At 36.3% G+C, this 26,917-nt stretch overlaps 1 protein-coding gene across 5 annotated transcripts in view; it reads right to left on the reverse strand.

The window, feature by feature from the left end:
* The window catches only part of ARMC8 (armadillo repeat containing 8), a 108,939-nt gene that overhangs the window by 38,051 nt on the left and 43,971 nt on the right, over nt 1-26,917 (reverse strand). For 3 of the 5 annotated variants that reach the window (XM_005908926.2, XM_070375736.1, XM_070375752.1), the window contains 9 exons: nt 26,114-26,256; nt 25,912-26,009; nt 22,522-22,614; nt 18,504-18,584; nt 15,836-15,911; nt 15,649-15,739; nt 13,968-14,028; nt 11,452-11,652; nt 8,237-8,332 (listed from right to left, as the gene is read on the reverse strand). In XM_005908926.2, the coding sequence (XP_005908988.1) occupies nt 8,237-8,332; nt 11,452-11,652; nt 13,968-14,028; nt 15,649-15,739; nt 15,836-15,911; nt 18,504-18,584; nt 22,522-22,614; nt 25,912-26,009; nt 26,114-26,256 (940 nt within the window). The remainder of the gene's footprint in view (nt 1-8,236; nt 8,333-11,451; nt 11,653-13,967; nt 14,029-15,648; nt 15,740-15,835; nt 15,912-18,503; nt 18,585-22,521; nt 22,615-25,911; nt 26,010-26,113; nt 26,257-26,917) is intronic. The other 2 variants (XM_005908928.2, XM_070375745.1) reach the window with 1 other exon arrangement.

Below are 26,917 nucleotides of genomic sequence, written 5' to 3' on the forward strand. Positions count from 1 at the left end.
AATTTTAGATGAGTAAAGTAATGAAGTGGTTAACAGCACAGGCTTTGGAGTGAGAGAGACTGGAACACAATTTAGGGGCTACCACTTATTGGCTGGATGGTCTTGGTCAAACCATTTGTTTCCTGATCTGCAACAGCTTACCTTACAAGGTTGTATAAGGTTTAAGGGAGATAATGTGCTAATGCACCTTTATCAGCACAGTGCCCAGCACACAGTAAGTGCTCAATAAATGGTAGTTCTGCTAAGTTTGGTTTCCCAAACAGATGATCTCTTGATGTAAATATCTGAATTACATGATTTTTACATGCCCCATACCACGGTGCTGCAGTCTATGGTGTCGCAGAGTCAGACACGACTAGGTGACTGACCAACAACACCTAACACAATGTTTCATATGTAGTAAAGGCTAAATAGATATTTACTTAATAATGGAACTGGATGGATCTTAATTTTTCTCTTTGACAAGGTGAAAAATCTTATTCTGACAACTCTGCTAATCAATATACAGAATCTAAGGTTTCCTATCATAACCAAAAGCCGTAATTACCATCCAATTTCTGGGATCTGTCACATGCCAAAATCATTCAAACAAGGGAAACAGCACGTAGGACAGCATCCAGTGGCAATGTCATACTGTCAACACTTGACAATGCCGCTCTTTCAGGAAGTCAGACAACTGATCTCCAAGTCACCCCCCGCCACCTCCCCGCCTCCCCGCTGGTTTTGGTAGGGCCCCATTTCTTTCTACAGTCCAGTATGAAGAAGAGAATGAGAAATACAGTTTTTCATCAAACTGGGTGTTTCTATTTAGCTATGCAGTTTTAGCACAGGGTGAGCAAAGTTTTTTTGCAAAGGGCCAAATAGTAAACTTTAAGGTTTTCTGGGCCATGTGATTGTGCAAAATAGCCACAGGTAATGCATAAACAAGTCAACATGGCTATATTCCAATAAAACTTGATAGATATTTCATCAATTATACCTCAATAAAGCTGAAAAGAGATACAGAGGAAGAAAAACTTTATGGACACAAATTAGAATTTAATTTACTTTTCATGTCAGGAAATATTACTCTTCTTTTGGTTTTCTTCTTCCAACCATTTAAAACTGCAAAAACCATTTTTAGCTCACAGGCTACAGAATTATTACACAGGTGATAAGTACCCACAGGATATAGTTTGCCAACTCCTGTGCTAGTATCAATATAGTGAAGTATGCAGCACTGATTCTGGTTCTTCATCACAAACTCAATCTTCTCAAGGTCTACTTCTGCACAAATATTTTATCATCCCAAACAATTAATTCATTTCTAGATAGAACATTCTTGAAAATCCAACCAAGTCACTAATTTTAGCTCTACATAGACCATAATGTAATATGGTCTTTAATATATACCATATTTTAGCCAATTTCTTGGTTTATTAGACATCTGTCTTAATTATATTATAAACAACTAATGAAACAACCAGTTTGTACTTCTTATGGAAAAAAAGAACAAGAACTGTAATTCAATGATTTATGTAACTACAATACCACAAAAACAGTATAACTCTCAATTTTATGTCTCCATTTAATGAAAGTCTAAACTATAAGTTCATTGCTTGATTGTATAAATACCTCTATTATGTATATAGCATTATCGCTCCCAGGTTTGCTTCTTTCAGTATGTTGAAGGCCAAGGGTCTTAATACTGTGGACAAGTGGCAAAACCTGGTCCTGTCATGGTGAACTCTTTAAAAATACTTACCATCATGAATCAGTGTTGCAGAGTTCATTTAAAATTCTTTAGTAGATTAGCTTTCAGATGATAACTAACAATTTAACCACAGATTAAATCAAGTAATTCTGAATTCTGAATGAATTGTTGTTATTCAGTAGCAGAACCAAGTCCTGAAGGGTGCTATTTCTGTGATACCGTCGAAAACCTTCAAAATGTTCAAGGCATTTGTTTCAACATGTAGACTAACGCTTAGAAAGAATTCTCTGCATCTGCCTGATTTCATGGCAGAGACAAATACAGAATTTTGACAGTATACCTTTTAGATAACCATTTAGAATTACTGAACTTCACAAAATATTTAAAAATATAAACTCATGGTACAATTATACTGTTACACAGAAGACCAATTATAAAATAAAATAAAGCTACAACAAATGATTAAAAAAGTTCAAAGTGAAGTGCTTATTAAATTTTTGAGATATTAAAAAGATAGTAAGAAAAACTGGCCTAAATTTACAAATACACTTTAAAATCATATAACTTCAAAAACACAGAAGATTTACATTTGTTCAAAATTTGAACATGTGCATTTGGGATATGGTTTCTGAAGAATGATGATTCTTTGGAGAAATGACATCTATGGTAATCATAGACAGTAATAATTAATACTTAGATAAAGTTAGATAGAATTTGGTCTCTTTACTTTGCTCAAGACATCTACTACCTATGATTTTAACCAATTATTGATTTATATTGTAAATTCTATTTCACTCCAAGAAAAACAAAAGTGTTTTTGTGCTTCAGAGGGCACGGAATAGCAACAAAAAGGTTTTGAAAATGAGTATTTTAAATATATTTTAAAATATAAGAGTAGGAAGACAACTTATTAATAAAAGATAAACTAAGGAAAGACCTATGCTTCTGAATTATAAATATTCTTTTTACTAAAACAAATAACTAATAGTCTTGGAAATTTATAGCACAAAAGCAGTCTTCACTATAAACCTTTTTATTTATGCCCCAATATCATTCAATTTTTTTCCCTAATACACTTAAAAATATATTTATCTTTAATCTTCCAATAAAATTATTCATGGAAGGTATTCTAACAAATGCTTCCATTTATTGAGCACCTACATGCACCATGCTAGATATTTCAAATACATTGTATCTCAAACTAAAATGTCCCTGCAGATAAAACTTCCTCTGCTAGGAAAAAGAGGGTATAAGACAAAGTCTCAATCTTCTTTTTGCTTTCCTTTCCTCATTTTTCTCTGCCTATACTTCTCAAAAAAACTGTCTAAGAAAAAAAATTGCTGTTTAAAAAGAAAATATATCTCACCCTTGGCTACCTTCTTCACATGTGTTATGTAAAAACCACTGTGACTAGTCTTTTTCCCCTTACAAAGAACAGAAACTTAAGATTTCGTGTTTTTGATTCTTGAAGATAGAACAGGCATTTAGAAAACATCAAAATATTAAATTATTCATTTCCAAATTGATTCAAGGATAGGTCCACTGATATCACCATATCCACTTTAATTGGTTCCAAATAATTCTTTGAGCCCCTTGCAAATTCTTACTGGCATTTCCTTACTTTTCTCTGACTTACTAAGGTTTTATTATAAATTCTGAATATTAGGGCTGTGTCTTTACTTCTCTTTATCATACCTGCTGTTTTCCCCCCTCTCTCCACCCATCTAACATTATTTATACAATGTAGGCAGTTCAATCAATCTATGTAGAATTAAACTACTGACCTTCATTAATTATGATTTTCATAAAAATCTGACATTAATTGGGAATTATTTTATCCAGTTGTATATCACTTTACAGAATAGGCTGATTTCTAAGAGTTGGGCTAATTTCTATAAATCAAATCATACTTTTATCCCTAGGGGAAAAAACTGTGCAGATTCACATTTGTGAGTGCTATATATCTTTAAAAATCACACATTTAGAAAGGAAAAAACTAAGAAATGGTAAAAAATTATTTCAAAATTAAACAAGTACCATATCATAAAACATGTTCTCTTTGATCTGTATCAAAGTAAGTACAAGACATGCCCTTGGAATTGTTTGCCTCTTGAAAATAGAAAATTCCTATACCCCCTCTATGCTAAGTATAGTGAAACCCCTTGCCTGTATGATCAGATGTAGGTTTTCTCTATTTTAAATCTCCTCTCTTCACATACCCGTAGAATTGCTAGAAAAGTTATGAAAGTTCTTAATGCAGAGAGGTCCATTTATAATACAATTAACAGTGCTTAACAATCCAATTTTGCAATATGGTTCAATTATCTGCTTGGTTTTTTTTTTTTCCCATTCATCCATTTATTCTTCAAATACTAGTTAAGTGTCAACTATGCACTCAATAGTATTGTAGATGCTGGGACTACAGTCAGGAACAAAATATTTTAAAAAATCCCTGCCCTCGTGGGGCTTACAGTCTAGTTCCATAAAGGAGATCTCCAGCTAAAATAAAAGTACTCAAAATCCAAGAGGAAAGCTTTCTGAAAGGCTCCATTAGTCTGATATCTCAAAGGAGCAAAGACTACAATAAGTACTACATTAACATTTGTAACGTGTTTTATCAAAAATAAAAATAACATCTAGTTAAGTTTATTAATTTCCTTAAATTTTAATTTATTCATATTTAATATACTCCTAATTTTCCTCAATTTACACTTCCTAGCTATTTCTGATAAATTCTATAACCTCCTTGAAGAAAGTAAGAGAGACAATCCTTTTAAATTTCCAACCTAATTGATGATCAATAGATACCAATCAAGAGATGGTCTTCAAAAAAGCAGTTGTTATAAAACAATGGACTTCACAATTACAGGACTGTTTGCCACTGCTGCTTCTGCATGACTTAACCAACTGACTGGGGTTTTGATTGGGATACCAGTACTTGAAATAATTTGTTAGTTTTCTAACTTGTTTGTTACCATCCCATTAACCGAACTTATACTTCTTAGTCAGCATTACTATGTGGTAAAGGAGAAGGCAATGGCACCCCACTCCAGTACTCTTGCCCGGAAAATCCCAAGGACGGAGGAGCCTGGTAGGCTGCAGTCCATGGGGTCGCTGGGAGTCGGACACGACAGAGCGACTTCACTTTCACTTTTCACTTTCATGCACTGGAGAAGGAAATGACAACCCACTCCAGTGTTCTTGCCTGGAGAATCCCAGGGACGGGGGAGCCTGGTGGGCTGTCGTCTCTGGGGTCCCACAGAGTCAGACATGACTGAAGCGACTTAGCAGCAGCAGCATGTGGTAAAGGTTATCATTAGAAACTAGACTTTCCCCATGGCAAAGATTACCTGGCATTTTACTTAATTTTTACCTGGCATAGTTGTCAGTGCAGGCACTGCTATTGTGCTCTGGACCCTTCTTTCACCGAGCTCTCAATTCCTACTCTGCCCTTGCTTTCTCTAAGCAAAATCGTGAATTATCTAAGTTTAATATGGCCAGTCCACATCTGCTGTCAAGCTGAGCGGTCCTTCATCTTTTCTTGGGCTTCTTCTCCCTCTTCATGTCACAGCTAATGGTAATGGTTTCGACTTTCACCGCAGGACACTTTCCACCCTCTTTCACTGACAGGACACCACAGGAAATCAGGAAATTTGTAGGTATGCCACAGAGTGATAAAGGATGCCAAGCTAGGAATAAGGATACCGACTTTGTTCTGCACAGGATACCAAAAGATCCAGAGGTATTAAAGGAAATGTCACTCTGCATATGATTTCTGCATTTTCATTTCTATATTTCTCTCTATATATATTCATTCAACAATATTCACTGAGTGCTTATGAGGTTCTGGGACTGTTACACAGTTACTTTTAATGGGAATACACCAACACTGCTTCAAAGCAGGACTGGTACATCTCTGACCTATAGGTCATATTCAGTCTTCAGCTTAATTCTGTGTGGCCCAGAGAGAAGGTATCAAGAAATGAAATCACAGCAGGCCTTAAGAGGTCTTTAGAAGCAGTAAGATAGAGAGAGCCATAATTCCATGAAGAGAGGAGGCCTGTATCTTTCTCCTTTACTTCTGTGTATACCTCTCACTGTCTCTAGTTCTCTGGTCTAGTTTTCTCTTCTTCATTCTGCCTCATTTCCTTAACTGGTCATAAAAAGGCAATGGGATATATGTTACTTCCTATATTTATTGAATCGCATTCCTATCTTCAATTTAAAGGGCAGACCAATTGAACACCTCTTATTTGTATCCTGGAGCAAACATAAAGCCTTTTTGTTGCTTTTATTTGGGGTGAGGGAAAAGGAGGGGGTGGAAATAGGTCTACAGTCCTTGAAATCTCTTTCAGAGATTACCCACTCATTAACTCAGTAAACTAAAATTCCATCTTGGCATGTATGAAAATTGCATCAAAAATAAAACAATAATAAACATTGTACTTCAAGAATCTACACCAAAAAATGAAATACAATCAAAGTTCATTAAGGCATAGTGCAAAAAGTAAATAAATATTTCATAGAGAAAGTAAATAAAAATCTATTCAAATAATTATTTCAACAAAAAATAGAATAGAAATAAATGCATTCAAAGGAAGAGTTATCATTTATCATTTTTTATACACTGAAAATAAGAATTCTCCACTAGGAACTGTTTTCATGCAGATTTTATCACAAAATTATTTTATATTTTTCAGTTTACAATTTCTCTCTTCAGTAGTTGCTATGAACTGTAAATTATTCACTTAATTCCCCAGAAGTTAAATATCTTCCTAAAAACTCTATAGAATCCCCATCACATCAGCATACCACAGTATCTTTTCTTCAGCACACACAAAAAAAACTATAATAATTATAACTTATTCTTTATTTGTCATCTTTCTACAGCAATTATCAGGATTTAGCCTTACCAGGAAATTATACACATTATAAATACAAGTTTAGACTACTAATCACCAGACTGTTATGTTGTATTTCTAGAACACGATATCACAAATTAAAGTCATTAATTCCAAAACAATAGTTTATTAACAAAAAAGTACAAAGAAGTACAAATGGACATCCTATTTCCCCTCATTATGGTCCATCTATCTATCTCCCTTTCAGTCCATGGCATGGCCTTCTTGAGCTAAAAGAATGGGTAAAATACTTCTCTTTCCATTGGCCCTACTAAACCATCCCCAAACAAATCATTATGTATTTAAGTTACATAGTCCACGTCAATTTTTAAAATGTTTTATCTATATGAATTGCCATAGAAGCCTCTCCTCTTGGCAACATACCATGTTCCTAAACTGAATGAAACATATGAACATCAATATCCATAAATCATGCTTAGACAGAGGGAATATCATACCACTAGTATGTCTGCCTTGAAGTAACAGTTTACAAATTAAAGCTTAGAGGTGTTGAAAAGGATTTTCATAGATATTTACTAAAACATATCAAGTCAAAAACATCTTGTTAACTGAACTAAATTGAGGTACATGGAAAACATTCAGCTTAGTTGTGTTTTCTGCACAGATTTTAAATCAAAGCTACTTACATATCTAATCTTACTGCTATTAATTTCAATTATCTCCAACAGTGGTCCAATTTATTTTAATAAACCTATAGTTAATTACATACTTCTCTCTCTACAAGCCCAAATTACCTCTCTAAATCATGTTAAAGTCCCAACACTTGTGATTTCTCTCTCAGGGCTCCTTAAAATACCAATACACAGGATGGGAAGATTTAGTAAACTGCCACATTTTGCTTTCTGCTATGGTTCATCAAGACAGAACATATGAATTAATTTACTGATGTTCCTAAAGTCTTGTGTATAATTTATTAGATTATACATTTTTGTGTGTAGTAAGCTCCAGCATTTTGGTCTGCAGAGGGAGCCAGATCAGAGCTTACAATACTTTACTCCCTGCTTAGAACTATTCTCATGAAGAACATGAGCTCAGTGTTGGACTAGACTGCAATAACATAAGGTGCTATACCAGTGATACATTTTTTGGGAGCTGGAAAATTCAGATGACCACTCACTAAACATAAAATCATTATTCCACAAAGATTTTATTCACATCAAACTTGCACAGTAGCAAAAAAAATCAAAACATAACTAAGCCACATATCAAAGAACAATATACAATAGAGATATGAATTTCTCAATGGCATTGGAAAGGATTTCCATAAATAACATTTACAATTCTAGTGTTAGGTCTTTCAAGGTATCTGAAGCTTCACAGTGCTAGAATTGGTTTTTATCAGAACACATGCAAAAATGTGCAACATAATAATCCATATTAATGACACAAAAAAGCACGCCGGTTATTTGTCATTCCAGCACGGCCATGCCACTCTATGTTCTAAAAAAACAAACAACCCCCCAAATCCGGGTCCCATTCATTCTTCAATTATGCCTTTAGTCACTCTGTTTTATTATATTCAAACAGTCACTGTTAGTGCTCTTCACCACGACTTTCAGGTTGACGTCACTCCCTGCCTGCTGGCTGTCAGGACTGGGGGACGCCCCTCTCCCAGACTCACCTTCTTCCGGATGTCTTCATCGTTTGCTCCAAGAGAGGCATAGAGCTTGAATGCAGCCTGGCGAAGTTCATGAGCATGCTTTAAGTCATGATCAAGCTACAGGAGGAAAAAAAGATGTGTTCCAACCCAGTCCACAAATTAAATTTTCAATAAACTAATAGAGTTGAAGAAAAAAAAATGCTTAACAGCTACTAACATATTAGTGCTGGTTATTTTGGCGTTTGGCTCACATATGACTAAGACCTTGCTGGGTCTGTGTCAGGAAGACCTGGAATTCTTGCAGTTTGCTTCTGTCTAAAATGTGATAACACTAGTATATGAAAAACCTTTGTGATCTTTGAGCCCTAAAAATTCAGAGTTTCTTTAGTGGCACCGATGCTTGCTTGCACCAGTTGGGTTTTTTTTGGCCATGGCATGTGGAATCTTAGTTCCCCAGCCAGAGATTGACTCTGTGCCCCCAGCAATGGAAGCGTGGAGTTCTAACCACTGGACAACCAGAGAATTCCCCACCAGCTCTTTGAAATGCTCTCACCAACATGGCATACTTAGGCCTTTCCAGACCTAGAATACAGCTGATAACTTGAGTGCTGCTGCAATCTTTGAGAAGGTTTTCCCAAACATTAATAGTGCTAGCCAAATGTCAGCATTTAAAAAGCTTTTTAGAAGCAGGAAAATCTTTGTAAAAATACTTAATAAACAACAGAAAATGGTAATCATTACTATCTGTCTATTACAGCTATCTGAGAGTTGTTTTCAGGAGACTTTTTTGGGATACATTAATTAAAATTACTGGTAAGAAATAATTAATGCTGTCTTTCACATGCATAACTGGCTTTCTCAGTTATCAGTTCTTCCAAATACCTGATTTATCACCAAACTACCAAAAAGATAAAAAAGAAGTATGTTCTTAGGACACTTTCAGTGACTAAATACGAACCAGTAAATTTATAAGGCATATCAATAAATAATTTCACAACTAAGAGATATAACTTATTCATCCAAATGACGGCAACTTTTCCCAAATAAGTTGCCTTGGAAAACTTCAGCCTTATGCAAAGACGTAGGTGTTGTTCATAATATTCTGAGACCCTCTTTTGAAAATTCCTAAAGAACTGAATGGCATACAAGCAAGCAAATCTTGACAATAACATATTTTCATCAACTAAGAGAGTTTTAATTGTCATTGTGTGTGAAGTTGGAGAAACCCAGCTGGGTAATGTCATTTAGAGTAGCAACTACAACAAAAACTCCACAGTAAAAAAAAACTGAAACTCAGATGGGGTGGTTCTAAAGGCAATTCTTAACGTAGCTCCAAAAATATCTTGATCAAAGCGGGCACAGACGGTTTATGGGAGGAATCTCCCAATATACAATATTCATTTTGATGTGTAAGTTCTAAAATATGTGTTCTTATGTCTTAACTACTTTCCAGTCATAACTCACTAGAATACTGACTTGGACTTAAATAAAGTATCGTGAAAATCACACATTTATTAATATGCAAAAAGTCCCTTTTCGGTCTAGTATCCACACTTCTATGTCAGAAACCATTGTATCAAAAATAAAGATGACAAAACAAACTAATACTTAGGTTTAGGAGATTTTTAAAAGCCATTATTATTCCAGTTTTATTGTGATGGAAATACCCTAGGAGAAGGGATAATCTATATACCAGTTAGTTTTGCACATATGTAGGCTAGAAGTTCTTATAACTGTTTCTTCACTCTCGTATCCATCAAAGTGTTCTATTTGCTTGCTGGGATGGTCAACTAAAGGGGTTCATGGGGCTATAGTTAGGACTTGCTCATATATGTTTGTACTGGGAAGTACTGTGTCAGTTTGAGTAAGTGGTCAGAGGGAAAACAGACAAGGCAAGATGGCTCAATATAATCTACCACTTCTGCCAGAAAAACAATACTATTGAGGGAAATGAAAGTGAAAGCGGCTTAGTCGTGTCCGATTCTTTGCGACCCCATGGATTATACAGTCCATAGAATTCTCTAGGCCAGAATACTCGAGTGGGTAGCCTTTCCCTTCTCCAGGGGATCATCCCAACCCAGGGATAGAACCCAGGTCTGCCATATTGCAGGTGGATTCTTTACCAGCTGAGCCACGAGGGAAGCCCAAGAATACTGGAGTGGGCAGCCTATCCCTTTTCCAGAGGATCTTCCTGACCCAGGAATTGAACTGGGGTCGCCTGCATTCCAGGTGAATTCTTTATCAACTGAGCTATACTGAAGGAAGGGTAGGCACAAAACTTTAATGTATAAAGGGCAGAGTACATTAATACAAATATCAATGAAAGTTATTCTAGGCTCTTTCTGAGACAGAGAAAGGTATACCCTTAATAGTTTGTTTTATTTTTAGTGTTAAATGCCAAAAGAACAGTTGCCTACCAGATGAAGTTTTTTGAAACCCAAGGGCAGGGGAGAGGTCAAAAGAATAGTTTTAAAAATTTACCATTGGGACCAGTGGCATTAAAAACACAGTCACATATGTGAAACAGTACTGGTTACCATTTAAGAGGCAATGCTCTCTCTACTATGACCTCCTTAAATAAACTTTCTCTAACAGAATGTTTATCTCTCATGCTTAGAGAAGTGCATATGACAAACAGGTTGAGAAAAACAAAGCCAAAAAGAATATCTACCATTCTAAGGCACTGATAGTTTGAGAAAAAGTTAGCACAATTTGGTCCTTGATGCTGTCAAACTAGAGGTTAGGTGGTGCTTTACTGTCAACTACCAGGCCCAAAACACAGTATGAAACTGCAGAAAAGAAAGAGGAGATGGCAAAAATTAGAAAAGATAGGAAAAAACAGTGGCAGAGAGTAAAATAAAGCCACTCAGTCTTCTGGAACAGAAGATTATCTTTGTTCTAAAGAATGAGAATATAGCAACAGAGATGATTCTGGAACCTTGAAAAGGATGAGGATGTTGATATAATGTCAATAACCCTAGCTTAGAGACCCTACTATTTTGGGGTTAGGTGGGAATCAGGGATGAAATTTCTTGATTACCTCCTTACTAAAAAACTTAACAGACTGAATTCAAAAACTCATAAAGCAACATCATCTTTCTTACCAAAAGTAAAAGATTTCTTTATTTATAAGGGCTTTGAACTGTAATTTATCAAGTGGTTCAAAGTAGTGAACAGTAAGAAAATCTTTTTAAAAATCCCTCTCTCGAGCTGCTGAAAAGGAAAAGAGAACATACCCTTTTAATATCAGTGATGGCACTCACAGAGCTGGGATACTTGAAGTAATCAGCAAGCATGGCAATGAGGTGATCAGTAATGCTAGCAATTCTCTGCAGCTCAACATCTGGTTCAATCAGATAGGCGAGTGTCTCAGCTCCTTCAACTCTCTCCTCTAGTAACCTCTCCTTACTGCACATTCGAACCAAACAAGGCAATGTCTGGAAGGAGTGAAATTAATTATTTGCTTTTTTGGTAAAGGGAAAAAGCATGATGGAGATCATACAGTAACTAAATCAACCCAATGGTTTTTACTGGGAGTCATGTTGGTAATCAAATATTTCAATTAAGACTTTCAGAGAATAAAAGGATTTGTTTTGGAATGTAAAAACAAAATTCAGTGCGCATTAATCATTTACACTGGCACACTAAACTCACATATATTTTAGGCTTTTATGATTGATGAGACTGAAGCTTTATCATACAACCTTACAAAAGACATTCAAGAATCCCTAATATATCACTGCTGATGCTTCTGCCCTGTCTATGTATTTATTTACCTAAAATAATTCAGCAGTTTAATTAGGAAAAATTTTGCCATAGAAAAAGCATGCTATCTTTTCCTTGTGTTCAGTCGTGTCCGACTCTTTGTGACCCCATGGACTGCAGTCTGCCAGGCTCCTCTCTCCATGGAATTTTCTGGGCAAGAATACTGGAGTAGGTTGCCATTTCCTACTCCAGAATCTTTTCCTTAATGAGTGTGATATGGCTGGGATGACTTTCAATTTTTTGTTTAGAGATTACAAAGACAAAATACAGCTTTAAAAATTCAGTGATCTTCCCAATTGCTCAGATTCTACCAGTTCTCCTCTAATCCAAGTGAACTGTACCAATCACAGTTCCTTGGTTCTCCAAAGAACTCCCTGGAATGACTGTGATATCAGTTTTACTTCTGAGGTCCTTTGAAAATCTTGGCTTGGTAATTAACCTACCGTAAGATAAAGATAAAGATAGCGCTAAGTCATGTCCAACTTTGGCAATCCCAGGAACTGTAGCCTGCCAGGCTCCTCTGTCCATGGGATTCTCCAGGCAAGAATACTGGAGTAGGTTGCCATTTCCTTCTCCAGGGGAACTTCCTGATGCAGGAATTGAACCCAGGTCTCCCACATTGCAGGCAGATGCTTTACTGACTGAGCTACGTGGGAAGCCCTACATTAGGTTCTCACTAAAAATATCCCATGTTTATATTTCTAAGGCTGAAGAATTAACTTTAAAGGTTGATATGGAAATAGAAACTGAAACGTTAGAATTACATGAAGCTTTCCTCTACAGCCACAGTCAACTATGTTTTGTTCTAAGTTCCTATCATAGCTTTACCACAGAGTTCAGCACTTCATTGTTCACTATTGATCTCTTATCAGGTTGATTCCATCTTTAAGATATAACCCTAGGCTTCCAAGAAGAAAGCCTTATTCTTATTTTCCTTTGAATAGTTACCAACATTTTCAATACCATAAATTCATGGATTATTGAATTTAATACTCACAACTACTATCCAAAGAAGATATTATTAAACAAGTTTATCAATGAGAAAGAAAAGTAGGGATAGAGCAGTTAAGTAAGGATGTGGAAGCCCTCAGTGCTCTATGCAGGGCTACCTACTTAGGGGTCCTCAGATCTCATTACATCAACTGTCTGCTTCACCAAAGACTAAGGGAAACATTAATCTTCTTAATGGTCTTTTATCCTTGGGTTCATTTTGAACACAGATAATGAGAGATTTCACACTCACAAAATGACAAACTATTTACAGCTATTCTGTTCTTTAGAGTTAATAAGAAGTTTACTGCATTTAATGTATTATTATTATTCTCAACCCTGTGGGATAGATGAGCAGGAATTATTGCTCCCATTTTCATAATTAGGACTTGGAGGCACCAAAAGAATAAGGGATGTGCCCAAGGCTACCAACCCAGTCACTGGTGGAAGTGCTAAAACCAGAATCCAGGTCTTAGGACTTTTAGGGCTAGTCTTTCATCTGGGCTTTTCTGAGTTCTAGTTGCATCTGACACACCACAATAATGATGATTGCTTTCAAGTGTTATTTTCTTATTCTTTCTCATTATGCCTTTTTATTATCTGCCATGAGGGTGAAATTAAGTCTTCATCTGAAGAGTTAGCAAACTGCTTTACCTACAAAACTGTGTTGAAAACAATGAAAATCAAGTATTAAAATATATTTTCTATTTAACTTGAATCTTACATATTTTTATAGTATTTACATCCTTCTAATTACCATAAAAGTGAAAAATTTGACATGTAAAGATTTACTTTGACTTTCAAAACACATCTAAAACCAATTTTTAAAAACTACAAGTTATCCCGTTGAAGAGCATTATGTTTTAATATTATTTCTTGCTGTGTTCAAATGCCGTAGTGATAAATATGTAAAAGGAAAAAGGAATATCAATATTTACAGCCAACGCTTAAATAGCTGGGTAATTTTCACGTTTTTAGAAAGAATTAATTAGCTCACCTTTAATACAATACAGTTGTCATCTGTCCGAATTGCTCCAGCTCTACACATGTAAGTTAAACTGGAATAAGATGGCAGAAAGTAAGTTTTTGCTAGTATTTTAAAATTTAAAAAAAAACAAAAAAACTCTACTTGCTTTTAAGATATTATAGAGGAGAAAAAAGACAACTACTCTTAGTTATTGTGAGGGAGAAGGTTTTGACACTTTCTTACCTGAGATTCTGTTAATTAAACAAAACTATCTGATATATGCAGACAGTAAGCCAGATATTTTTAAAATACCTACAAAATTGTTTCAAAATTAAACGGCCAAATGAGTGGATAAACATTAAAGCGAGGTGTTGGGCACACTTGAGTCCTTTATACCTTTCTCTATACTTCTTATGTTTGAAATTTTCCATAACAGTAAGGAAAAAATTTTTAAGTAAAATATAAAGTCAACAAAGTATCTAAGTTTAAATGAGGTTAAATTGGGATATTTCAAATCTAATAACAGTAGAATTATCACAGAAGAAGCATTTAACTTGTAATACTTACAGCTATCCCTAAGATACTAACTAGTCAGATGTTAACAGTAGTGGCTTTGAGAATTAGTTAATGATTTGGTTCTTTTGAAAAACAATTTACCTTCACAATTATATCTGACTTTGAATAAGAATAAAATTACTTTCTCCTCTCTAAGCAAGTACTGAACATTAAGCACTTAAATTAATGAATGTCCATTTTGAATTAGATTCCTTTTCAGGAGGGAAAAAAATAAAATAAAATATCCCATGTTATGGCTTTGAGGGAAAGCTTTAAACAAATCAGTAAAATTCCTTACTTATATTGTAGGAGTTAAATTCTTTATTACTGTTATCATTATCTTAAGATTTGTTACTGCATTGTTGTTTGAAGCCAGTTCCATGAGACCATTACCTTACTAACAAAAAGGCAAATGCTGCTTTGAAGACAAAAAGCAGATGAACAAAAAACACAAACCACATAAATAAACAGAAAACAGAAAATTCATGATGCAAGGATGATTCACTGAAAATTCCTCATCTGGGCCAAAATATTAGAGCCATAGCTTCTTAAATACTGGAACTAAACCATTCACTTAGCACAGAACCCTACACAACAGGTATTAACTCTATCTGGTAATGAATTGATAATTACAGAATTAACATGTATTGAATGCTTACATGAGCCAGGAACTGTGCTAATAAGAACTTTAAATAACTATTTTATAAATGGTCTCTATGAGAATCTTTGTTTTGTTTTTCTAAAGAGGAAGAAGTCACATTCTCTGAAATCATGCCTTGGTTATCAACTTCAACTAATTCTGTTTCTTTATATTCTCCTGACAATACTTAGCATAATCTGTGTTGGTTAAATCTGATCTAATTCTGTCTTATTTCAACTGAAATACAAGGAGAAGGGAATGTACTGAAGTAATTTCCTGTAGGCAGTCTTAGATGTTATGAGAGTTCTTGTTCTGCATGCAAACTGAGTACAAAACTCATAACGATTTAAGAAGATGACATAATCCCATGACTGTCAAACTTCAAAATCCCCAAACAAGATGGGGATTGAGAGTGAGCTGACTAGGCCGTCCACGGTAGACAGGAAAAGCGCTGTCTCTCTCCCCACAGTAGACAGGTGAAGCTGGATCGTTCTCCCACACCATCTTCACTTTTACCATTTTGCCGATGTCAGCTGCATCTCAATGGGCTTATCCCTCTGTAACATCTTCACAAAAATCTGTGGTAACAACTCTCCATCAACCAAAACTAGAAATAAAACAAGTAACAAGGAGTAAGGAATTTTTTAAATCTACAAAGTTCATAAATTAAATCATGTAGGTGCCACTGAAAGTTCCAGCCTACCATTTACCAGGGTCATCGATACCTGGGGGTTTTCAAAAGCTAAAACTGAGAAGCATTTCAGTGCTTGCATTCGAACCTATAAAAATAAACAAAGTATTTATTTTAATTTTGCAAATACGAATTTTAATCTCTCAGATTCTAAACTCTTCTGAAGAAATAACTATTTAAATCTGCTTAGAGTACTAAAGGAAGGGTTTGAGGGAATAAAAATAAGACTTGTATACCTGAAGAGTACAGTAAATTAAAATTAATTATAAAAAGTTAAAATTAATTTTGAAATAATGGAAAAGAAAGAACAGGAAAGTAGCAACTAAAACTGAATTAGATAAATCCCAATCAAATTTAAAAAGAATGCTGTAAAAAATACAATATTGATAAGGCAAAAGGAACTTAATAACAATAATAACTAATTGCTTTTCAAGTGAGACATTTCTTCTTCCCAAATTGCAAACCAGAGAACTGAAGAGAAGACCAAAAAAAGTACTCTTATAGTTTGAAGTGAGGGAAGAGAACAGGAAAGAAAGTTATAAAAAAGTTCAAAAGAGGACTAATTCAACTTTCGAAATACTTATGAATTGCGTTTTGTTGTTTTTGTTTGGTTGCTAAGTCATGTTCGACTCTTTGCCACCCCATGGACAGTAGCCTGACAGGCTCCTCTGTCCATGGGATTTCCCAGATAAGAATACTGGAATGGGTTGCCATTTCCTTCTCCAGGGGATCTTCCTAACTCAGGGATCAAACTTGTATCTTCTGCATTAGCAGGTGGATTCTTTACCACTGAGCCATCAGGGAAGCCTGTATGAATTATGCTGCTGCTGCTGCTGCTAAGTCGCTTCAGTCATGTCTGACTCTGTGCGACCCCAGAGACAGCAGCCCACCAGGCTCCCCGTCCCTGGGATTCTCCAGGCAAGAACACTGGAGTGGGTTGCCATTTCCTTCTCCAATGCGTGAAAGTGAAGTCACTCAGTCGTGTCCGACTCTTAGCGATCCCATGGACCGCGGCCCACCAGGCTCCTCCATCCATGGGATTTTCCAGGCAAGAGTACTGGAGTGGGATGCCATTGCCTTCTCCATGAATTATGCTACTATACCTCAAAACTAGGTAATTGGTCTGGGATGACACCTAGGCTCAAACTTTTGACCATACACGACACAGTTTATTAAGTTGTTAGTTTTCCTTTTTTCTGTTCAGTTTTCACCAAATGACCTAATCCTTACTTCTAAGTCTGACTAAGGTTCTTCTGTGGAGCCTGAGAGTGGCAGGATAGGTAGCTGGGATGTGAGGAAGCCCTGTCCCTCACTTGGGTGATGCTCTGCAGCACAAGCACAAGCCCACAGGTGGAACCTAGAATATGTTCATGACACTTTGTCAGTGGAGCAAACCTTGGCAAGAGTAGTTATCAAAACCTTTTTCCTTCCACAACCTGTAACTTGTCGTAGTAGATAAGGAAGTCTAGTGTGGAAAAGAAAAGAAAGAAATGGAGGAAGAACTAGGGGAATTAATGAAGCTAGAGGATGGAAAAGAAGAGCAGTAGATCACCACCCCAGCAACTGTTTGTTGATGTATAAGTGCTGACTGGTCTCAGCCTATAATGCTCTGTGTAGAGCAGAGGAAGCAGTTCTAGCATATACTTCTTCCCCTTGCCTCTAGCTAGTTTCAAGCTGGTTCCAGTCCCCATTCCTATCCTTCCGAGATCTTCACCAAGATCTATTAATAACTCTGGATGTCTGGGGTAGGGAAAACATACATATTAGCAGGCCATACCTTCAATAAAGCTAAGGACCACAACAGCAGACTAGGATCAGCATAAATGGATAGAAAACAAGAATGACTGCTTCTCTGCTCTAAAAGAAATTCCTACCATACTTAGTTCTAATGTGACACAAGAAAGACAATGTCCCAATATTTGCTACAACTTACCAATGGGACAATAATGAAACGATCAAAGTTTTAACTAAATGCCTGACAGAGCATCATGATACTGCTTACCTGTATATAAAAGATAGTAAAGAAATTAAATTAACACACCTGAAAACCCTTGATTTTTTTTAACTCAAAATAAAAAATAGAACACATTTTAAATGTCAATGTATATGTGGGTATATGCTATAAGTTTTGGAGAAGGAAACAGCAACCCACTTCGGTATGCCTGCCTGGGAAATCCCACAGATAGAGGAGCCTGGCAGGCCACAGTCCATGGGGTTGCAAGAGTTGGACATGACTTAGCAATTAAACTACCACCACCATGCTGGAAGTTTGAGTCAATGTGGTTAAATAAAGATTTCAAATAGGAAATCAATCCAAAGTCTTTCCTAATCTAGCAAGTGAGCCAGTGCTCCTACATACTTCAAGGTACATGCAACTTTGGCACTGACACCATACCAGAAGAGATTACTAATGATCACAAGTAAAAATCAGTAGCAATTTATACCACAACCATATCCTAAAAAAAAAAAAAAAAAAAAAAAAAAGGAAAGGCAAGGTAGATTGCTTTTAAAAGCATTCTGTAGGAAAAACAATGCCTCACAACATTTTACTGGTAAAATACGATTCTTGATCACAATATCTACCAAAGAAACAACAAAATATGTGGGCCTCTTTCCAGACCAAGACTCTAAAAACTAAAAATAAAACATAAAAATCAGGCCATAATTTTTAACATCTTACTTTGTAAGATACTGAGGTTAGTAGGTGAGCAATATTCTGAACTGCACCATGGTTAAATAAAATTGTTTGATGATCTGGACCCTGTAAGAAAAGAGAAAATACATTAAGAAGAGTAATAATTCATTCCAATAATACATTTACTTAAAAGGGGAAAACCACATTCATTGCAATGTAGGATTTTCAGTTCTACATTTGTATAAACCCATTCCCAAAGAGCAGGGTAGACACTGTTTTTAGTCCTGCAAAGGGCCGTCACAGTTTACCTCTCATCTCAGTTCTCTAGAACGGCTCGCTGGCCCCTTACCTCCCCAGAATAAGGAAGGGGGCACAGAATATTCTGACGTTGGCCCTCATCATTATAGCAATAGAAGCACTCCAAATTTTGCATTTCACTTGCACACCCTTATCTCCTATGCCCAAGGAGACAGTGTAGTCATTCTTATAACTTAAGACTGATGACTTAGTCAGAGGAAGTCTAAAACTAATCAGCTGCAAGAGAAACTGGACCAGAGCCCAAGCTACTTCCACACATCAGGGAGGTCTGAGCAGTGGCTGGTGGGAAACAACACTCTGTAACTGGGAAGTAAACATGTTTTAGTTCTCTTTCTCTCTCATTTCTTTTAAAATTACTACTTCTTAGAGTTAGTAGGTGAAGAAATAGGAAAATTCATGTATTTTATTCTTTACTGACTCTGTTTTCTACTAATCAATTTATTGAAGATCTTCAAAGTGACTAAAGGTTAATGCAAGGCTTCAATTTTCCCAGTACTTAATTCATTTCTTTTATATCCCACCCATCCACTCAAATAATGAAAAGTCAATTAAAGCCAAACAAGGATGGTATTTCATGTTTATCATTATTTAGGACATAAAAGTGTAGCATCAAAAAGTAGGCTATCTGTCTGGATTCAACAGAAGAAACCAGTTCCTAGTGTAGAAAAAGAGCTCTTATACTAGCTTCTCTAATTCACTGTTTAGCTAATAACGATCTTACAGATGCTCATTCTTTCTTAGACCAAAATATCCATCATTTGAAGTGGAAAGATTAGCATTTTATTACCTCTGAGTAGTAAAAGAGCCATATTCTATTTTATAGGCTCCTAAACATTTTATCTATTATTGCTGCTGCTGCTACTGCTAAGTCACTTCAGTCGTGTCCAACTCTCTGCGACCCCATAGACGACAGCCCACCAGGCTCCCCCATCCCTGGGATTCTCCAGGCAAGAACACTGGAGTGGGTTGCCATTTCCTTCTCCAATGCATGAAAGTGAAAAGTGAAAGGGAAATTGCTCAGTCGTGTCCGACCCTCAGCGACCTCATGGACTGCAGCCTTCCAGGCTCCTCCATCCATGGGATCTTCCAGGCAAGAGTACTTGAGTGGGGTGCCATTGCCTTCTCCGTATCTATTATTAAGAGTACTTAAAAAAAACAAACAAACAGCAATTTCTGTCTTAATTTTCACACATTTAAAAAATTGAAGTTTAATTGATCCTATATATTTTCTAACTTCTAATCACCACATAATATTCCACAGTTTACTCATGCAAACCCCCATTACATATTTTAAGTAGTTTCTAATGTCTCACTATTATAAACAATGTTTTGTTGAATATTAGTAAAGCTGCATCTCAGTGCAGATTCTTAGGGTATGAGGACAAATTCCCAGAGTACAACTTCTTGATATTATTTATCAGTATATATCCACTCAGAACAGTACAAACTTACTTTTATAATAACTGAAAATACTGACATTCCCAGGGCTACAACTTCTTGATATTATTTATCAGTATATATCCACTCAGAACAGTACAAACTTGCTTTTATAATAACTGAAAATACTGACATTCCCAGGGCACAGGCTTGAAGTGTATTCTTTTCCTACCTCATTCTCACCCATGCATCTGCAGTTACAATTACAGGCACTCCTTATTGGGTATCTGCTACCTGTGGGGCCCTGCTCTAAATGCTCTATTTGAATTGACTCATTTGAAACATGAGTCTCTGGCTTATTCATTATAAGGGTAGTGGTGGAGATTATGATGGGGAAGCCAAAGAAAAGAAGGGTCTTCTAAGAATCTGATCCATTTTTTTCTTACCTATTAATAAATACATTACTAGAATAAATTATGAAGATAAGCCTCAGTTAGCCTTGGCTTACAAATTTTAACATGCTGACTTATATACAGGTAATGTTCAGCAGAACAGCTAAGTGGGCAGGGGGCTGCCTTTACTCCCTGTACTTCACTGCTCTCCCATTGTATTCAGCCAATCTGTCCCCGCTTTCAGGTGACCTAATACTAATAGATTATTTTATACTCTTCAAGACGTTTCACATATATACAAACAAATACCCAAGTATATTCTTTCCCCCATTTTAACACAAATGGTAAACTAATACTATATATTTATATATAAAAATACTATATATAAATACTTGTTGTATAGTTGCTAAGTTGTATCTGATTCTTTTGTGACCCCATGGACTGTAGCCTGCCAGACTCCTCTGTCCATGGGATTTCCCAGGCAAGAAAACTGGAATGGTTGCCAGTTTCCTTCTCCAGGGGACCTTCTCAACCCAGAGACTGAACCCGTGATGTCTACATTGGCAGGTGGATTCTTTACCACTGAGCCACCAGGGAGGCCCCATATAAATACTACATATATACACAGATAGTTAGACATTTAGATTGTTTTCAGTCTTGGAGTTATGTTTAGAAATTATGGTGAAACACAAAGCAATTCTCTGTACATACTGTTCTCCATCGCTTACAAGACATTGTACCTTTTAATTCCTCACATCCTTTGTCCAAATTGCAGCAAATATGTTACAAAAGAACCTCTTCCTTCTGTGGTTGTAGACAGGATTGTGTAAAAACAATTACAATGAAGGAATGAGTAGCTGAGCCAACTAAAGAGGAGGAACTATTGTTCTATTCTTATTAAGTCTCTCTTGAATCTCTCCAAATCAACCTGCATGAACCTGGAGTTAGTGAAGCAGTCTCCTCAAGGTAGGAAGTACATAAGCCCTCATGTTCCTAAACTAAACACCAAATAATTGGTCTCAAAATCTGAATAACTGCTTAGGAAGTGGCAACAACTTAGAAGTTAGGGTTTCAATCAATATTCTTACTAGCCTTCTTTTGCTTCTTAATAAATCAAGGAGAGAATTTCAAAACTTTAATGATGATTAGCTTAGAAAACAAATGTTTTAGAAACCTCTTTATCTCCCCTGACCAAAGTATGTAAATTTATTTCATATTGATACTAGTATATGCAAATTTGTAGATCAGTCTTAAAATGCTATTACAAATCTTATAACTTCAGGCTTGTATGTAAACAATACAAAAATAAAAAATTTTTATAATTAATGACAATACAGAGATCATCAGATCAGTTGTTTTCAAAGACACATGTTGTTAGTGTATCAGTAGGGAAATCAATATTGTATTTTAGGCTATTACTATTGTCACTGCTCCATGGGTTTATACATGCTACAATGTTTCCTGAAGTCTAGTTATATTTAACTATTTAAACTGATGGATAATCCTGAGCAGAGCTAGCAAATGCTACTTATCAGGCTAAAAGAAAGCTGAGTTCTGTTAGTGGCATGAGGGTGCTTGTAAATTATAAAAATGTCTTGCATACAGGGTATTTGTTGCAGCACTGACTGCACAAGACTGGAAACAAGCTAAATGCCCAATGGTAGAAAAAAAGTTGAATAAATTATTGTACATCTATACAATAAAATACTATTCATCTGTTTTTTAAAAAAGAAAGAGGAAGCTCCTTATGTACTGATATGGAATATCCCTCAAAATGTTAAGTAAAAAATGCAAGGTACAGAACAGTATGTATGGTCTGTTACTATTTGTGTCAAAAAAAAAAAAAGAGGGGAAATTATATACATAGGTCTGCTTATATGTGTATAGATTAGCTCCAGGAGGACATACCAAGAAGGCACATCTCCTGAGGGCATACAAGTGTTTACATTATAGAGAACAGTTATCCTGGTTCTTACTTTACAGCAGTGTGAGAAGATCTGACAGATGTACTCCTGGGTGTAGCGGGACCTGCTAAGCAGCGCCATGAGGTGCGGTATCACCGTGGCATCCTGCAGTGAAAGGGAAGCAGAGCAGAGCAACAGGGAACTCAGACTCGGTGAGTGTCTTTAACACTGATTTCCAAGGACAGGTACACATGTAAGCCTCTTATCTTAATGACAGTAAATCAAGTCTGTTTAAGGAACATAGCAACACAAAAGCAACATGTAATCAAAACTGTCTAGGCAAAGGACAAGGAAAGGGGCTTCAATTTTCATGCTTGATAATAAAATACAAGAACAAGATATTCTCAATCTCTCTCCCATAAACATCCCCACAATAAAATAAAATCATTTCAATAAGACTTGACATAATCTATTCCAAAACCAAAATGTGACATAATTAATAAGATAAATACTTATTACATAGCTTATAAGGAGGAATTACTGTATTAAAATAAAAGTTCACAATTTTGAAGTCTGAGATGTTATGGTAAGTATCAGTAACAGATTAACACTTCTAATAACTGTAGTGAGCTAATTTCTGTCTTCACAAGACAAGACAGTTTATATAATAGCAGCTTCTCACTTACAGCCCACTCTCTGCCTACTACTGACACTTCACAACATACATGATGGTACAGAAGAAAGAAGAATCCACCCAATCTGCCTCAGGGCTCTCAAAAAATCTGCTCTTTCATGATTTAAACATTGAGAGGATATTTGGCCCAAACCACAGATGGAAAAGGAGACGTAGCTCGAGTGCCCTAGTCAATGCTGTTGTAGGTCCTGCAGCAATGCTTTTCAGATATGAACGCACATTGCATGTATGTTCTCAGGGGATATTTTGTATGTATAGACTGATTCTGTAGGTCTGAAGTACGACTTATGATTTGGCATTCTATCAAACTCCCAACTAATGATGTTGCTGGTCCACAGACCACACTTTGACAAAAGACAACAGAGAGCAAGGAAGGAAACGTAAAAGAATACCACTGTTGGGATAAACAGGGTTTGTGGGGTTTCCCTCAGTACGAAAAGAATGCCCAAGACACATAAAAGCTAAGTAGGAAAACAGTAGGCTATTTTTGTAGAAGATGCCTACAAATAGAATCTTTTCCCCTTGCTTGTTATAACCCTGTGTTGTCATAAACAGTTTAAACACAAAATGAGGGAACTTCCTGGCAGTCCAGCAGTTATGACTCAGGGTGTTCACTACTGTGGGCCCAACGTTCAATCCCTGGCCAGGGAACTAAGATACTGCAAGCTGCTGTGTTACATATCTGCAGTTTCTGGTTGATTAAACAAGGCAAAGAACAGTTACATAATTTCCCCCAAAGTCACTCATCTTATAAACAATTTAAAACTAGACATTCTGCCCTCTTCAACAGGATTGTGTGCTCGTTAGTTTAGTGCCTGAGTTGCTATGGCAGCTGGTCTCTATACAATCCTACCCACAGATGTCAGTTAGTTACACTGAAATACTACTCTCTGTCATTATCCCACCCAACATTTTTCAGTCTCCACCGTCTCTGAGGCATAAAATTGTTTCATAATTTAGGTATCCTATGAAAGTCCCTTAAGTCCCTGTGTCTTAATTTTTCTTGCAAAAAGAAGCTAAGTTGGTATATAACAGCATTCTCCAAATTATGCACCACAATCCATTAGTAGATCATGAAATCAATTTAGAGAGAGAGAAGGAAGGAGCTGAGTAAGTTGACCAGGGTCAATTCCTTCCCCATTACTGGGCTGAGGGTTGGGGGAAAAACTTCTAGGGTAAAGAAGATGAAAGATTGGCTTAATTTCTTTGTAAAAATGACAATCGGAAATCCTTAAGTAAACAGACTCATATTCAGATGGAGAGTTCTATATAGAATGCTGTGAGAATGCTTCCTCAATTTAGAAGTGCTTACAGTAAACCAGTGGTTCTCAAAGACAGGTTCACAGACCAGTAGCATCTGGTTTACCAGATACTAAAGTTTACCAATTATTGGTAAACTTATTCAGTCCAGTTCAGTCAACTTATTGGAAATGCATATTCTCAGGCCCCATCCCACACTGACTGAATCAGAAACTCGGGAGGTAGGGTCCAGGATTCTGTGTTTAATAAGCTCTCCAGGTAATTTTGGTGCCTGCTCAAGTTTGAGAACCACTGTAGTAAATGGTCTGGATTTATGAGGCATGGCTCCCCAAAGAATGTTACACAAATCCTTGAGGTGCAAATTCGAGATGCTTCATAATTTAGCTTCCTGCTGTGTGAGATGACCCACAAGCCTCATTTACAGACCTTAGGCATCATTACAGGCCAGAGGAGCAAGTGTCTAATGTAGGAAAAACAAACTCTGAAGGCACGTGACATGTCCCTCTCCCTGCTTGCTTTGCCTGTGCCTCCTGACTACTTATATTCTTGAAGTATTTGTAAAACATGACCCTGGACAAGATCTCTAATACATATGTGTCCACTTTGAAACTATGATTCTACATCTCAGCTCAGAGAATCACAACCAGCATTTTTTAAAATGAAAAAGAATAAAATAGAAGTCAGAAGGCACCACATTTATGCAATTGTTTTGTGAAGACTATCTCAAGATACTCCCACGACCACTCTGCGCCCCCACCTCCCACCCCCCACACACAGTGTAGCAGTGGAAAATATAATTCTTACTGTGAATTGTGGATAAGGGAGTTTAAAAAATACTAGCCGTGATAATTTTATTAAGAAAGCCCCAGATAAGCAACAGATAAAAATACACCCTAATAATCCCTGAAGTTTTTAAAAATCAATGAATGACTCTGAAGATCTTTAGATTCTCTCACATGTATTCTCTGATCCTAGCCTGGTAAGTAAGCCTCTAACAAGTGCTTCTGGTTCACCTCTCCAGCTGAAATGAACAATGATTCCCTTCCTGCATTAAACTGTTCTGTCCACTGTCCTGCATATTCTCTTTTTCAAAGATATGTCCTAGAACAGCTTCTTTTCTCTACACTTTTTGAAATCTTATCCATTATTCAAGACCAGGTCAAATTCTACCTTCTCCATAAAGCTTCTTCTACCAGATTTAACCTATAGTGAGTGCATTAAATGTGTTTCCTTTATGTGTACATATTAAGAAATTAAGAAGGGTCTTTACAAAACAAAAAACAACAAAAAACCCCAAGCTTATAAATTTCTCAAGGTCTGGGACTATCTTTCACTGCTTTACAAAGCCTAGAACATTTGATATTTGCAAATTAGCAATTCAAATACTTCTTGAGACTTTTCTATAACATAATTATCACAACTGAGATCAGTTATGAGATGCTAAGTAAATCAAAAGTATGCTGTTAGTAAAAATGTAACTTGATGATTGAAAAACACCTAAAACTCACTGTATACAGTAGTTCCTCTGGAGTGACGGGACTGGTGAAGATGGTGCGCAGGCATCTGAGGCAAGCTTCAATGAACTTCAGGTCTGGGGACAGTAGTCCTGTTAAGAGAAAACAGATCTGAGACTCATGCTTTCAACTCATATTTAAAACGCTGCAAACTGATTCTACTTTTTACCTGTATAAAAATGACTTCCTTACATACCTTGCAGTAAGGCAGGGATAATATGGCAATCTAGTAGAGACTTAACATTGTTTTCAGTACCCATAGCAAGACTTCCCAATACCACTGCACATTCAGTTTTCAATTCTGTGCTTGAGGTTTCTTGCTGAAGCAAGTACAATAATCTAAAAAGAAAGAACTTGATAAACAGAAGAGACTAAAAAACTTAAAAGTAAACATTAGCTAAAAGTAATGTTACAGAAAAAGGCTACCAATACATCCTACACACTGAAAATATGGTAGGTGAGTTTACAGGCTGCTAGGAAATGGCCATATCTTTATATAAGCTGTTAATTTAATAAAGGAATATCAGCAGGGCGGAGAACCAAAAGAGATTTTCTTCTTTTTGAACAACAGAATTATCATATAATCTTAGTGTATCAGAACTTCAAATCTGAGAGTTGTCCACAAGTGATGTCTATGGAAACAGCCAGCACGACAGTCTACATTATCTGCCACTCCAAGATATGAAGACACCCAAAGCCAAGTGCTGGTGGATCTTAAGGACCCTGAATATCCACTACTACAGTTCAGAGATCACAGACATCTAGCCTAGAGGGAATACTCAGAGTTGTTGTGCAGTTCTTCAAACAAGGGAAGTTCTCTTCTTTCTCTAGTTCTCCTATTTGGGGCATCAAAAGATCTTATTCTATTCTAGGCTAGCCTGTCAAAAAACTACTCCCCAAATTCCAATTGTCTACAACATATGACTATCTCCTTTATGTTCTAAGGTACATCCTTCATGCTCCCTAAAGCGTATTTATATATACTGAGCACTAGTCCCCT

Source organism: Bos mutus, chromosome 1, assembly GCF_027580195.1.
Source record: "Bos mutus isolate GX-2022 chromosome 1, NWIPB_WYAK_1.1, whole genome shotgun sequence".
Taxonomy (NCBI): Eukaryota; Metazoa; Chordata; class Mammalia; order Artiodactyla; family Bovidae; genus Bos; species Bos mutus.